Source organism: Calidris pugnax, unplaced genomic scaffold, assembly GCF_001431845.1.
Source record: "Calidris pugnax isolate Ruff unplaced genomic scaffold, ASM143184v1 scaffold23, whole genome shotgun sequence".
Taxonomy (NCBI): domain Eukaryota; kingdom Metazoa; phylum Chordata; class Aves; order Charadriiformes; family Scolopacidae; genus Calidris; species Calidris pugnax.
In genome coordinates this window covers 245,193-260,124 of record NW_015090772.1, presented here as the reverse complement: position 1 = coordinate 260,124, position 14,932 = coordinate 245,193, and the positions used below count along the sequence as shown (strand labels likewise).

At 39.4% G+C, this 14,932-nt stretch overlaps 1 protein-coding gene across 2 annotated transcripts in view; it reads left to right on the top strand.

Annotated features, from left to right (window-relative positions):
• MYRIP (myosin VIIA and Rab interacting protein) overlaps nt 1-14,932 on the top strand; it is a 414,556-nt gene that overhangs the window by 391,833 nt on the left and 7,791 nt on the right. For both annotated transcript variants that reach the window (XM_014942311.1, XM_014942322.1), the window contains 2 exons: nt 4,564-4,626; nt 10,332-10,526. In XM_014942311.1, the coding sequence (XP_014797797.1) occupies nt 4,564-4,626; nt 10,332-10,526 (258 nt within the window). The remainder of the gene's footprint in view (nt 1-4,563; nt 4,627-10,331; nt 10,527-14,932) is intronic.

Below are 14,932 nucleotides of genomic sequence, written 5' to 3'. Positions count from 1 at the left end.
GAACACATTGGCAACCTTAAATCACAGAGAATTTCAAGTTATAGTACACCTGGCCATAGAATAAGATTTCAAAAAATGTGTATTGTTTATTGCATTACTGGAAATAAAGTAGCTGGTGCTCATGAAAATCTGACTTTCACATATATGCACCTTTGAAAATTTGGACTTCAATTTTTAATGGAAGCTGGCAATCTCTTATAATGAGATCTCATATAAAGGATCTGATGCTTTAGAAAGGGTATTTAGTATATTAAGATCTGTAGCACTGGCAAGAATTGGCACATCTTGAGTGTAGAATTAGCTGAATTTGGACATTTATGTGTTCTTGGTTCTCACCTCAAGCTAAGCTCTGAGTTGTATGTGTGCCTTTAAGATAGAAGTTAGAAAGTGCTGAACTATGAGTTAATTATTTAGTTCATGTGGGATACTTGAAGATTTAAGTGGGTATTAATTAACACAAGTTGATTTTATGCTTTACACTTAAATCCACTTAAACCTTCAGCACAATCTTTTTCAACATTTCCAAGTTTGTGATTACCTGAAGATTTAGGTGGGTATTAATTAACACAAGTTGATTTTATGCTTTACACTTAAATCCACTTAAACCTTCAGCACAATCTTTTTGAAAATTTCCAAGTTTGTGATTACCTAAAATGGTCTTGTGGAGATTCACAGCTCTCTAAAACAAACATAACTCTACTGCAGGCTTGGTTTTATAGACAAAGTTTTGCACTTACTAAGCTATAGATGTAGTTCTTGGTCTTTTGTGAATATGCAGACCCCTGAAAAGCCTGATTGTCTTCATAATGCAATGAAAGGCCATGAAGTCCTCTATGCTCAGGCTAGAGTTAGCCTCCAGCCCCTCTAGACTTCAGGTGTGAACAAAACAAAAATCACATCGTGCAACTGTAATGTTAGTGAAACATCTTGTGCTAGCGAGATTTGCACAGTTCTTTCTGCCTTGCTCTTTTAGTTTGGTTTGGTTTTTTTTTTTTTGCTTCGCCCCCCAAACCCTAACCAAGTACCTAAAGAAAAAAGCAAAATGTAGATCCCTTTGGGAGTGTCTTAGTGATCCTGAGAGTGGCAAGCATGATAAATGGGATGTATTTAGTTCTTGCACTCTCCGACCCTCTCTCCTTCTCTTTTAATGCTTTCATGAAGATGAATAGGCTGATCTATGTATCGTGGTATACCCCAAAACTGCATTCTAGAAGGCAATTTCAGCAGTGCCTAATGCAGACTGCGTTTTGAATGCAGTCCGTCACTGCGACCTCTTTAGCAGAAATGATAGAGATACTGTTTAAAAAACAGAATAGCCCCTGCCATTTTTGCATATTGCCCCACTGGAATAGTTGTTAAAACCTGAGTTGTGTTTCTCTTTTTGTCTCCTTTTACTTGGTACTTCTCCTTGCTTAAGGTGTGCAAATTAGCAAGTGAGTTAAACTTCACTGGTAACGTTTAGTTTCTCTCCTCTTTGCATTAGCTTGATGCAACGTGCTGTCTACTCGAGGAATTTGTTTTAATACCTTTATGCATTTGCTTCTGCTCAGGGACTCTTACAACCAGTGATTAGTAACTTTGTTTAAATCCTGCTGTTTTCTATTGACATCATTACAAGGCTAGGCACACCATAGCTCTCTCTTCTGAATGACAACCTGCAAGTAAGTTTAAGTAGTACAAGGAGATCCTGTTCCCTAAGTGAAACCTCCGAGTTCCTTGACAGTATGAATAACAGCATAAACATTCTCTCCATAAAATATTTATGTCCTCATTCTCTGGAAACATTTTATTCATCTTTGGTTTTATAAAATTTTATTTGGGGGAAAGTACGTACTACGAGCATCATCTTCATGTGTATTTGTGCCGGGGCCTATATTCTTTGTTTCAAGAGAGTACATCTTAACATTTTTCATCAGGTAAATTAGCACTTTTCTAATACCGGTATAATGAGGCACCTCTCTTTAGCTAAATGAGGGAGGTCAGGTAAGGGAGGGCTCATGGGACTTGGTTGCTAGAGAGAAATAGTCTCATGGCCTTGATGGAGCAGCACTGGACGTGCACAGGGCGGTGAATCCCTCCTGTGTGTCACAGACGTGTTAAAGCAGGGCAGTAGGAATGGCTGCGACGTTACAGCAGCAGCGCTATAGTAACGAGAGAAGGCCTGTGTCTCCTGCTGGCTGGGCTTCCAGTATCTGTTTGTGCTGGTGCACCCACCGTCCTCACAGAAGGTGAGGTAGTAGTTTTTGGGATGGTTGTCTGGCAACTCCCTGAACTGAAAATGTTGCGAGGGAACTCCAGGGTGTTTTGGTTGGTGTGTTGGTCCAGGCAGGGGTTAGTATGAAACTGCCGTCCAGCTTCATACGCCTCAAGGCTTTATAAATGACTGAGTAGAAGGTCCTAAAGGAGCCAGAACCCCACAGCTCACTTTAGCAAGAAAACGCAAGAGTGTAAGTTTAGTAGCTTTGCTACATCACTACTACCGCACTAATAAAACTGAACAGTGTAATACAACAACATCTTCCTGGGTTACCACCTCAGAAGGTACGTGTGTGCCTGTTGTTTCACATTTTTGTATGCAAGATGCTCAGAATAATTCTTGTGGTTTGGTGGATCATGGCTTTTCTTATGATGTTTATTATCTGGGCAGTCTTCCAAAGTCTAGGATTGAAAACTGAATGTGGGCAGCATTGTAAAAATTGATCTTTGAGGTTTATGAACTGCAGATCAGATTTTGGTTAAGGAAGGCTTGGTTAAGGAAGTGGCTTTTTCTTCTTCTAAAAGAGAAATGAGGCTTCAATCTTCACATTGGGCTAATTGTTCCAAAGTTTTAAGTTCTCAAATCAAAAAAGCAGTCAGTTATATGTTCAGTTTTAAATTGAAGATTAAGTACTTTGTGGGACAAAAATCTCATTCCAGAGATTTCTCCCTTGTATTTACTATTATTTATTGGTCTTTAGTGTGGAAAAGTAAGTTGATCCTCAGCTTATTTTGTCAAAATCTGAGTCTTCAGTTTCAAGCAAAATAGTTGCTTTGAGACCACAAACGTTTATTTTTAACAAGTTCTCAAAAGTGGGCTGTGATGTTTGCATTCCTCCAATTCTGACGTTTTCTGGGCTCAATGCAGTTGCATAAATATGGATGTAGATAGTCCATTTGAGATGGCCTAGGGTATCCCACAGGGCTTCAAACTGCTAGTCCAGAGGAAGTATCTCCCAAGTCCATGTCATATCTGCCAGTGTTGTTTGAAAGTCCTCACATGCTTCAAGCTGTTTCAAATTGCACCTTGTCTGCTCCTGTTAAAGCAACTGAATCGAAGTCCCGTTGAATCTCTCTGGAGATGTGCACAACAGGTGAGATTTCAGCTGGCTTCACGTGGGGAATGCAGCACCTTTGAAAACGAGATTCTCAAAGTCTCAGATTTGATACTTAAATGCATGCATGCCCAAGCCAGCTCTCTCCCGTGTGTGTGCGATGTGAGTCTCCTTCAGTTGTCTGATCACCAGAGATTTGTTTACTAAGAAGGAAATGTAAAAGCCATTTTACAGTTACAGAAAATCAGTGAAGATCAGTTAGAACAAAATGGGGGGAAAATAGACCATGACAAAAAAGTTACTGTTTTCTTGTCATCTTTTGTAAGCAGCCCAGAGACTTGAGAGTGACATGAGCTCTTTCAGACCTAGCTAGAAGAATTTCAAGCGAATACTGCTCCTCAGCTGGATGATGCTTCTGTCACAGCACAGCCAACAGGGTAACTGTGGTTGTGTCATTACTTCAAGGCAAAAGCAGCCAGTTTAGTTTACAAAGACCTAAGTAAATTAGGGGGATTAAGGTAAACCTAGACCTGACACTGGATAGTGGTAGTGTGAAGGGTTTTACTTGACTGTTTTGGCCCAGTGAAGTCTGGGAAAGGGACAACAGCAAACAGTAGGAAGTGATTTGTCACATGATGCCTTAACTCAGCCCAGGTGTTTCCAATTGTGAGGTACAGTATCACACAGTATCAAAATTGCAATTGCGTAGACCAAAAGACTTGAAGATAGCTGGGACAACAGCAAACAGTAGGAAGTGATTTGGCACATGATGCCTTAACTCAGCCCAGGTGTCTCCAATTGTGAGGTACAGTTTGTAACTAGAAGCACACACAGTATCAAAATTGCAATTGTGTAGACCAGAAGACTTGAAGATAGCAGGCTTTTCCTTTTCTTAGGACTGCTGCAGAAGTATTTTTCTACTGCTAGTGCTACTTTGTGCTGTGATGGTGGAAATCGGTATTTCCCATCTGTTTCATTTTATGAAAATCGATGTGTCATTTGCAATACCTGTCTTAATGAGATCTGTTATTCTAAATCCCACAAACAGAAATAATTAGGCATTGCTTTATTTTAAATATTGTAGCAATGAATATAACATCTAAATTTTGTGGTATTTTTATTTGCTAGTTTCTTTATCCTTGCTGTTCATCCTAAAGCTCTCTGTAAGTCTGAACCTATATAAGTGTTAACCTCTGTAGCTGTTAACGTAATTTTTCTGCCTTTTTTATTTAACTGCTTTCCCACTACCTAGGAAAAACAAAAGGCTTTTGATCTTCATTTAAAGTTGCAGTTTTTATCCACTGTACTGCAGCAGGTGAGAATGCTTTGTTTTGTCTGTGTCTTCTTACATCTCTTACATAGTAAGAGATGCTATAAAGTGATATTGAGGGTTTCCACATTTCCCAAACATAGTATTCAAACTTAGACTGTTTTCCTGGAAATATCAGGCCTGAAAAAATCATATCTTTTGGACAAAATCAATAGTCATTGCAGAAAACTGTTTTATAAGTATTTTATAATCACAGGTGGCCCTGTGTTCTGATGGGACTGATGAGCTTGAAGTAGACAGGTGGAACAGATTGGCTCTCTGATTTGGCTTTGTGATGAGAATTTGATTTGATCCATAAAGAAGAACAGAAAACAAAGATAAGATCTATGATCTTCCTGTTCTCATGTACTCATCTGTATTAATATTCTCAAATATTCAACTGGACGAAAAAATTTAAGTTTTATTTCAGCAGTAAGATTTTTAGCAGTTTCTGACTGTAGTGCTCTTCAAAAACCTTTCTAAGCTCCCAATATAAAAATTAAATAAAAACCCTTAATTCATTGTAGAGACTGTACACAGTGAGTAGGCACTTTCTCACATTGCTGCTAGTTTCTATTGCTTGTCATTCGGCTAGATGGAAAGAGGCTTCATATTCTGTGCTATTTGAGTCTCAGCTGATGAGAGTCAGATTTAAAACAGATTTTCATTTTATTCTCTGAGCAAATATATACTTATATTTTAAAATAAAATGCTATTTTTAGTATGTCATATATAGTGGCAAGCGAATTAATTCTGTAGCATTCTTGCAGTCATAAAATAGAAATCACTTTTGTATGTCAAAAGTTGATGCTTAATTCAGCAAAATACTCCTCTCAGCTTTTTCTTTTTTCCTTACTCTCAGAGTTAAGTTTTGTGCTATGAATTTTAATCAGCTTTTAATCATCTTGGTTTTCTTTAGTGAAAATGTCAAGGATTATTTTAAAGAAAAAATATTTTTCCATTTGTGCAATGCCATCAGCCTGTGTCCATTTTGGATACCTTTACAGAATCTTGTGCAGATTTTAAGGTTTAAATATTTCCATCTGCAACTTGAACCATAATATTTCACCTCTTGGAAAATAACTTTCTTTCTCATTATTGTAGGCAACTTGTCTCTAGAAATGAGGCATCACAAATTATTAGGAATAAATCTGTAACTACATTAGGGCAGTGGATTGAATTCATTAGTAAAAATCTAATATTCAGAATTACATAGCACAACCAAAAAGAGAGATTGTATTTCTCTGCGTCATACTTTAGAGAATGTCAGGAGAATAATAGCTCACTCTGTAAGATAATTTAGCTTTCTTTTTCTAAATGAGTGCCCCTAAATGAATATAGTGATATTAAAGTCAAGGCAGGAAGTCTTAAACTTGCACAGAAAAGTAATTCCATAAGACCATAGTTTACCAAATTACACTTGTCTTCCCTCAAATATCAAGACAAATTTTGGCTTTCTTTCCTAGTTTTGGTGGTAATGAGTAGTTAGGGCTCACTTTTAGGACAGAAGATCTTTTGAAGGTTGGAGTTGATGACTGCCATTTATAGTTGGGCATTGATGGCTTTGTTTTGCACTGTGACTTGGCCAGTGTCCCGAATCTTGCATGCCTGTGAAGGAGATGGACTTTTGGTGGACCTTTCAGGGCCTTCTCAAAGTTGTACAGTGAACTCCCACAGGGTGGGGAGATGAGGAAGATTTGGGTTTTGGATTAGTTTTTGTCAAGCGTGGATTCAGTCAGGTTACTCTGAAAAGATGAATCAACCAGCAGCAAAGCAGAACTTGTCTTCTGCCTAACCCCCCTCAGCTCCCTGCAAAAAAAATGAGGGTATTGGCTGAGAAACAGACATGCAACTGGAACCGTGATAGAGTGGGTGAGACCAGGGCTAAAAATGATTGCATGAAGAGTCATCACAGATGTGGTCAAGACTGCCAGGGCTGCAAGTTTCTCTTGTTCTATTTCTTGATGTAGCTGTTGATGTCAACTGTTCTCTGTTGAATTGCAAGGCACTGCCTCCCATGGCAGTTTCACAGAGCCTAACAATGTCATAAAATTATAGCTGCAAAAAAGAGAAGCTGCTAATGGCCGAATGCATTGTGGAGAAAAAAGTCCTTTCCATCTGTCCAACCACCCATAGAAATGACAGTAAAGAAGTTTCACAAGATGCTGTTTGTTATATTCAATACACACAGGCACACCTACATGTATATATGTTCCTACACACAGGTTTTTAGCATTTCATTGCTTTTGAAAATTCTTCCACAAAGAACTTGGGAAATTGAGCATCTTCTTTTGACTGTGTCTTTAACACATTTGTGAGCGTGGACAATAATTATCATTAAAAGGGTAACTGCGTATTTTTTCTCGTTCCACTAACCTCTTAATCTCAAACTCAGTAAAAAATGAGATTCTCATAACTAATACAAAAAGTCAAATTTGGATCAGCTGCTTTGATTTCATTTGGGAGGGGTGGTGTTAATCCAGAAGCAGGGAAACACAGTTAAAATCAGAATGCACCCCAGTGTTTGGAGAAGAGTGGTTGCACTGAGCTTTTCTGGGCTAGATATTTGTATCAGAGATTGCTTCCTGCCTCTGTCACATCAATACTAGTTCTTTGACTTGCTTGACAAGACAGATGGGAGAGACTTCATCATGGCATGATAGCTGTCTCTTTGAATCCCTTACAGGTGTTCACAATGACCTTTCCTGCAAGGGCAAGATAAATTAGACAACCAAGAGGTCTTTATAGCAATTTGAAATGTCCACCTACCAGGATGATCTTGGTGTGCGTGTGTCTGAATTTTAGGTGATTTTTGTAGAACCTCATAACTCCTGAGTTTGACGTGGGTGGTTGGGGAGGGCACAGAATTGTGAAGCACTAGAACTCCAGGACACTTTTTATTTTTATTTTTATTTTCTTTTTTTTTCTTTTTCTCATGCCTTTTTCTTTTTCCTCTGCCTTTTTTTTTTCCGTACACATGTTAAGTAATTGTATCTAGAGTAACCCACAAGGTTTGCAAATTGTCCGTTTTGGAACATGAGCTGTTTTAACACTTTTTGACAGTAGCTCAAAAAAGAGGTAATAACGTATGCAAAGCCATTAATTAAGTATCCAGTTTTTCCAATTTGAGAACCCTTGAGCTACTCACATTTTGATTTTATGTCTCCCTTGGGCAGACATTAATCTCTTCTTACTTCTCTGTAAAGTGAAGCCAGGACAAAGCTGAGTTCTAAATACCCTTTAGCAGAAAACTTTCACAAAGTTTAGATTTAAATACATTGAAATATTGCTTGTGTTCCAAAGTTTTGGGAGATCTACTTTTCAGATACACTCCAAAGAAAATCACTTTGCTTGCCATGTGTTTCTTTGTGGTGTTTCATCTCCAGTGCTGTATCCTTGTTAAACTATAAAAGCAGATGTTTCACAAGCTTAAAGAAAAGCTTTAAAGTTGTGACTCCTGTGTCTAGATACCTGCAGGCTAGAATTGAGATTTGTTCATTGATGCAAACATTTTATGAACATTCATTTAGCTGCCTTGTGCAACTTTTAATGTGAAGCAGATCTTGGGTTTTAAAAGTTAAATAGCATCTGCCACTAAAAACTTACCTCAAAATTCTAGGAAAGCTAAAAATCACATTTCTTTCTCATTGAACTTTTCTTCCCCTATCCATTACCTATTGAAAAGGTAGGGTAGTTTACTCAAAATCTTGATTTCATAAAGCTTCCTATCACAGAACACTTTTCCAGGAAAACAAAAACCAAAAAACCTGTTTTGCAGTAATCATTCTGTAATAAATGCCATTGTGGATTCTCATATTCTGCTATAAGTTTTCTAATTCAATTTAATCTTTTTTGGAAATCCATTATTAGCTCCAAAGGATAATAAAAAAATTAAGAAATAACACTGAAGTGAGGCTATAGTTCTTGAAATGGAGAACATACATCAGTGAAGATGAAGAAGAAAATGTAGTATCTGGCCTTTATCCTTTTTTGTTCACTACTTGTAGAATAGAATAAGAATTAGGTACTTGTAAAAGCAAATAATAAAACAAAGTAACATTGATTTCCTCTTCTGTCCTATAAAATTATTGATCTGTTTTTAACCTAATTGGCACTTGTGAAAATAAATGGAAAAAACAGTAGGCTATTTATGGGGTTCAAGTATTTGTTCTCAGTAAGAGTGTCCTAGGCCTCCTTGTTCGGGGCTCTGTTGGTTGGCCTAACAAGCTAAAGATCCGTGTGCTGTAACATACTGTATTTGCTTTGTTCTCCTTTTCTTTAATCTCATGGATCTAATTATTTTTTGTAATTCAGAGAAGTAACAGTGAGAAAGATGCCTTAATGTACTGATGCAGAACAATTGAACACCCACTGCTAAAAAAGTGGTTTTTCAGTGAAAGTCTTGTCTAACATAAAAATGAACAGCTAATTACAAGAAAGAAGTAATAAAAGAGTTTAACCCACCAGAGTTTGTGTGAAGCAAAGGAATGTTACTTTTCCTATATCCTGCCTAGGAGGCCAGCTGACATGTTGTTTAATACAGTATTTAAGTAACATGCAGGCATTTTTAATCAGTTATAGTTTTCTGTGCTGTAGAATTTACTATATAGAATCCAAAGATTGACCTTCTCCTCAGTTTTGATCCTCAGATACTTTCTTTGTGAAAAAATTTACACATGGGTGGGCCCTTAATTCACATGCATAAGTATTTGCAGATTTGAGGACTGAATTAAATACACATTTAAACGTCCCATGCTTTGTTTTAGGCAAAGAAACACTAAAGGTATTGCATATAAATTCAGTGGCAGTATTTGTATTGGTTTTAACAAGCTTTGGCTCAATCTCCAAGCTGTATAGTTTGGATGTTGAGCTTTCATGCTTGAGGGTACATCAGGTGAAATCTTATTGCCATCAGAGAAGTTGTCCTGAAGCCTAAAGCTCTGTGAGAATCATGAGAATCAGGATAGTTAATGACAAATTACAAATCAGGAACACTGATAAAAAGGCTTATGGTTATTAAAAAAAAAACCCAAACATGGATAAAATTGCATGCTTTTCCTTGGTATTTGATGTAATTTATTCCATAAGTATTAAAAAAGGTAAACTGCAATTTTCAAGATCAGGGTATGAATGTTTACGTTTTGGTTTTTTGGGCTGTCATATAACTCACAGCAAACATCTTTGTAAACTGCCATGCTGATAGGGCTGCTGAGGATCCCTCTCCCGTGTTCGTGGCTGCAACGCAGTAACTGCTGTGGGTATGGAGACAGACGATTCCGCATCTGTTTGCCAGTGCCCAAAAAGGAAGATCGTGTTTTAAAACACTATTGTGTTTAAAACACTATTGTGTTTAAAATGCTATTGCAAAAATAGCTTTATCTAGCTCACTTGGATTTTAAAGCTAGATATTTGTATGCTCCTTAGGGATGAGATTTGGACCATCCCTCCGGTAGAAATTGTGTTGTGGAAGAATTGCGTGTGTATGTTATTTTGCTTGCAGTACCATTGTGCATGTGTGAAAAGGAGAGAGAGAAAAAGAGAAGTAGATTCCAATTTCATCACACAGTTCTTGTGCCTGCTCACAGGAGTTAGCCAGGTGTATTTTTTTGGCATGGCTAAAGCTACAGTTATTAGGAAAGGGATTTTATATATTACCCCTCTGTGCTAATTTAATGCTGTTGTTTTCTCTGTCTGCTCTTGTAACAAAACAGAAGTACTCTGCTGTCTCTCTCTGCAACATATCTACAGAGGTCCTGAAAGTCATCAATGCCACTGAAGAACTGATAGCAGAATCCACCGATGCCTGCGATTTCCCAGCTGACGTTCAGGACAGAGGAAGAGGGACATTCCCTCTGGGGACAGACCCCATCAGACTCGATGAGCAGCTCACCACGCTGGAAGAAAACGTAAGAACACGAGTCAGTGTGTGAAGTGTCACGTGTGTGAGTGAGGGTACCTGTGCGTGCGTGCCAACTGGGAAGGGAAAGCTCATAGGCAGCACCAATAGATGTTCAGAATTAATTTTAGATTAGTAAACAAATACGCAAACAGAACAAAATAATCCTATTTCCAAGGGGTACTCAGTTGTGGCGTTGGGTTTTTTTAATGTGTGCTTTAGAAAAATCTGTTGGGTTTTACAACTAATTGTATAATCTCTACCTCAAAAGTTAACTTTAGCCTTCCAAACCCCTGTGGCTGCACGGCTTGCTGAAACCACATGTCTCCGAGTCCCAGCACATCCTCCTTATTGTAAGGACAGGTAGGGAAAGCATGTCCCCAAGTCACACAGGAAACTTCCCCAGCAGACTGCTCTGAGCACCCAGGCAGCTGGAGCTCCCTCGCTGCACTGTTAAAAAGAGCAGGCTGGAGAAGCTGAATTCAACAAACATTTCTGTTTGGCCACATCCGAGTCAACCGTCCTTTCTCACGAGTACCTGTCATCTGCAAGGGAAAGTGTAATGCTGAATCATAGAGGAAAGTCACTGCCCGTTGGAAATTTTTCTGTGCCCACTTAATGGAGTTGGTACACTTGTAACTTTCGATTTTCTCTTCTTCCCACATTTAACTGATTACATTTCAGTGATTTTTCCCTTCATTAGGAGCTTTTAAAGATCTCGTAGGAATCTGGGCTCTCCTATTATAACATCCTGATCAATTCAAGAAAATAGATCCTGGGTTTCTTCGGTCCTCAGAAAACTTTCAAAGGCAGAATCTCTTCTTGGGGGATAAAATTGGTTTCCTTCACAGAAACATAGTTCCACAACAGCCCCAGGCTGATTGAGGGGGAGGTAATTCATGGCAATGCCAGCCACTCCTGCCACCGGACCTGTCCTACCCCACAGCCCTCCCACCAGTCCCACAACTCCCCAGTCCCTCTCATCACACCTTCTCTGAGCTCAAATCTCACATCCCTGCTTCAGTGTGGAGGTTCCCAAACTAGGTCTTACCCCTCCTAAGCTCCTCTGCTCCAAAACCTTTTCTATCTCAGACCTTTTCCCCTGCCCACACCAACAGGATGCCCTCCAACCCACCCCAGAGCACCCCGACTCCTCTCCAACCTGTTTCCAATCATAACCTGACCTCCAGACTTCTCCTTCCCACCTCTGCTCAGCCTTCCCGGGCATCCCACTATACCAGCTGAGGTGCTTCTGCTCCTTCTCCCACACACTGTCCTGGTTGCTGGTATCTCCTGCCTTCCATCGTGGGGCACCACAGCCACCCGAGCCTGCCCTGCCACAGAGCTCTCCACACAGCAGCCGTGCTCCCAGCCCCACTCTGGGAGAGGAACTCAAAAACAAAAAAGCAAAATAGGCTTGGGAGTCCTCCCCAGGACAGGAGGATGTGTCCAGGAGACATTGGACACGTGGCAGCTCAGATATGGCCCTCTGCAAAATGGTAAAGGCTGTCCATAGCAGTTGCTGTTCTAGTGCTCAGGGAAGGGTATAAATTGAGCTTGTGGTGAGCAAAGTGCCATCCTCTTGCCACCTGCTCTGATGTCCATTTCATTCTTACAAGACAGACTCACCCCCACAACAACTTCTCGTTGAGTTTGATTAATTTCTTTCGGAATAATAGGAGCAGGTAGATGAAGACTTTCTTCCTTCCCAGTGAATGCTGAATCACTCTAGCTCCAGGCACCACAGAGTGCATTTGTCAGGGGAGTGAACACAGAATCAAAATCCAAGTCCAGGCTGGACCACGTCTTTAGAAAAACTAAGAAATTCCTCGGGAGGACAGAGAGCAATTTGGGAATGATTCTTCCCACATATTTTTTTTTCTGTGGAGAACTGTGTTGTAAACTGTGTGGGGTTTTTTCCCCCTATTACACTATGGTAATCTCTCCCATCCTTGTGGAGCTTTGGCATCTGTGGTGTCATGGCCTCTAGTCATTCATTTGGGCCAAGCATTTCTCACCGAGCAGAGACTGGGCACTGAGGCAGAGCACTTCTTGCTGGGGCATTGCCCTCCTTGCAGCACACCCCTGGTTTAGCTTCTCTCAATTCCCTGCACAACTTATAAGGCATCCAGCTCAGCCTTGCTGTGCCCCTACGCTACGTCTTTCTCTGCCCCACACGGGATTTGAAGTAGATGGCATAACTTCATAGTATCAAGATTTCACCACTGCACTCCATAAGCATAAAGTTAAAGAGCCTTTAGAAATCCAGGAATCCACAACTTTTCCCTGTGCAGCTGGGGGCATATCTGCATGCAGCACATCCTCTCTTTGCAGCAGATTTTGGAAGAGGAATTGGTTGTATATATAGACACTTGGTCCATTTTTTGCTGTCTGTAACATTTCGAGGACTGTGCGTGCATCAGTGGGGAGAATGTAGGGGCACCTGTACCAGCACAAGGTCGGCTGGGGTTTTAGTGGAAGCTGGGCATAACTAAATGGTGGTAAATTAAGTCTCCACAATCTGAAAGTGAATGTGTGCAAAAGGGCATAATTTAGTGGAGACCTGCAAGGACCCCATTGCTGTTTGGAAGCACAACAATTGTTCAGGTAAAGAGAATACTCTTTAGAAAAATCTTTTATTTAGATCTAGGTAAAAAATGTTCAATAGAATTAAATTTTAAAAAATGATGGGGCTGATTGAGTTACAAAAATATCGATGATCTTTCTCTTCCCACATTTTTCTATTGGTCCTATTTTCTTTAGTTTCTTTGAGTTACAAAAATATCGATGATCTTTCTCTTCCCACATTTTTCTATTGGTCCTATTTTCTTTAGTTTCTTTTTTCCCCTCTTCAAAAGTACAACTCATTGTGCAGAGAATTTTGGCACAGCATTTAAATACACCTTTTCTTTGCCTTTCTAAAGATGTTTCTGTTCATAATGTTCCTTTTTCTTCTTTCTCTGAGTTTTTAGACATGATAGGGAAATTTGAAGAAATCACCTTTAAATCTGAAGTGGCTGTGGTATGTCGCACCACAAAGATGTATCATTTAAATGAATAGAAAGAATAATTAAAACCCATGAAAGCAGAAGCGTTTCTATTTAAGTCAGCGTGTTAACTTTATGGCCCACCTGTGTCTTTGGCAGAGATGTTAAATCAGATCACTTATTTGTTCTAAGTACATTTTTCAAAGGTTTCACACCTACAGTTATACTGTGGTCTTACAAGATGCAGTTCATACAAGATGTAGTGAATTTGTTTCTGAAAAAATGTGTAAATATTTTTACACATTTTGAAACAACTGATACAAAGGAAAAAAACCCTATTGCGAGCAATTAAGAAACAATAATAAAATAAAAAATAATGAAAATTAAACACTTACTTAAATCTTAATCTTAATAAAGTCACAGCATGGCCAGAAATTATTTGAATACTTGTTATATCAAAGGACTGCATAACCTAGGAATTGTAAGTAGATACAATGACTTGAGGGGAAAACAGGTATTAAGTGAAGGCATCTGCTCAAAGATCTGGTTCAGATCCTGTTTGCTTGCCCCTCTAACCATGAAGACAGCCACAGAATATGTTTAATTCATGCTAATTTTGTAGCACCACAGTCTTTACTGCTATTAGAGCAAGTGAGGCTGCCAGTGGGGAAAATCAGAATATATCTTTCATTTCCATTGTGCTGATACCAGCCTCATGGAAATAGTCTCTTGAGTTTCTAGTAAATAGGCAGAAGGTGCAGGGTTTTTTGCATGAGTCTGCACAATTTAATCACAGAGGTCAAAATCAAATGCTTGAAAATTGCACTTTTCTGTAAACCAGAGACCTCCATCGAGCCACGTACCTTAGATTTCTTTGTGAAATAAAAGAAACATATAAAACACCGTATCATGAATTATTGCTCTGAGGAGCTGAATGGGAAATGAAATCTTTACCTGCAGTTACCAGAGATATCATAGGTGGGTTAAAATATTAAATGTTGTTTGTTTTTATGGAAAATCTCTAGGTGATAAAGTCTGTTCTCTTTTACGTGGCCCAGATAAGACCCTGCACAGGTTCACTCCAAAGGGCCAGGAGACAGGAAGGTTTTGGCTGCTGTATATTTGGGTGAGAGCAGGATGGGATGGAAAACTGTGTTGTACATGTAAGCACAGTTACTGTATCAGAAGTTAATAACCATATGCTGCTGAGCAGCTTTTCTTACCCAGTTTCGATTGCCAGAAGGCATGTTTCAATAAACACAGCTTTATATGAGGTGTTGACTTCCCCTTGTAGACTGCACAGAATCACAGAATGCTGTGGGGTTGGAAGGGACCTCTGGAGATCATCTAGTCCAACCCCCTGCCAAAGCAGGTCTACCCAGAGCAGGTTGCACAGGAATGTGTCCAGGTGGGGTTTGAATGTCTCCAG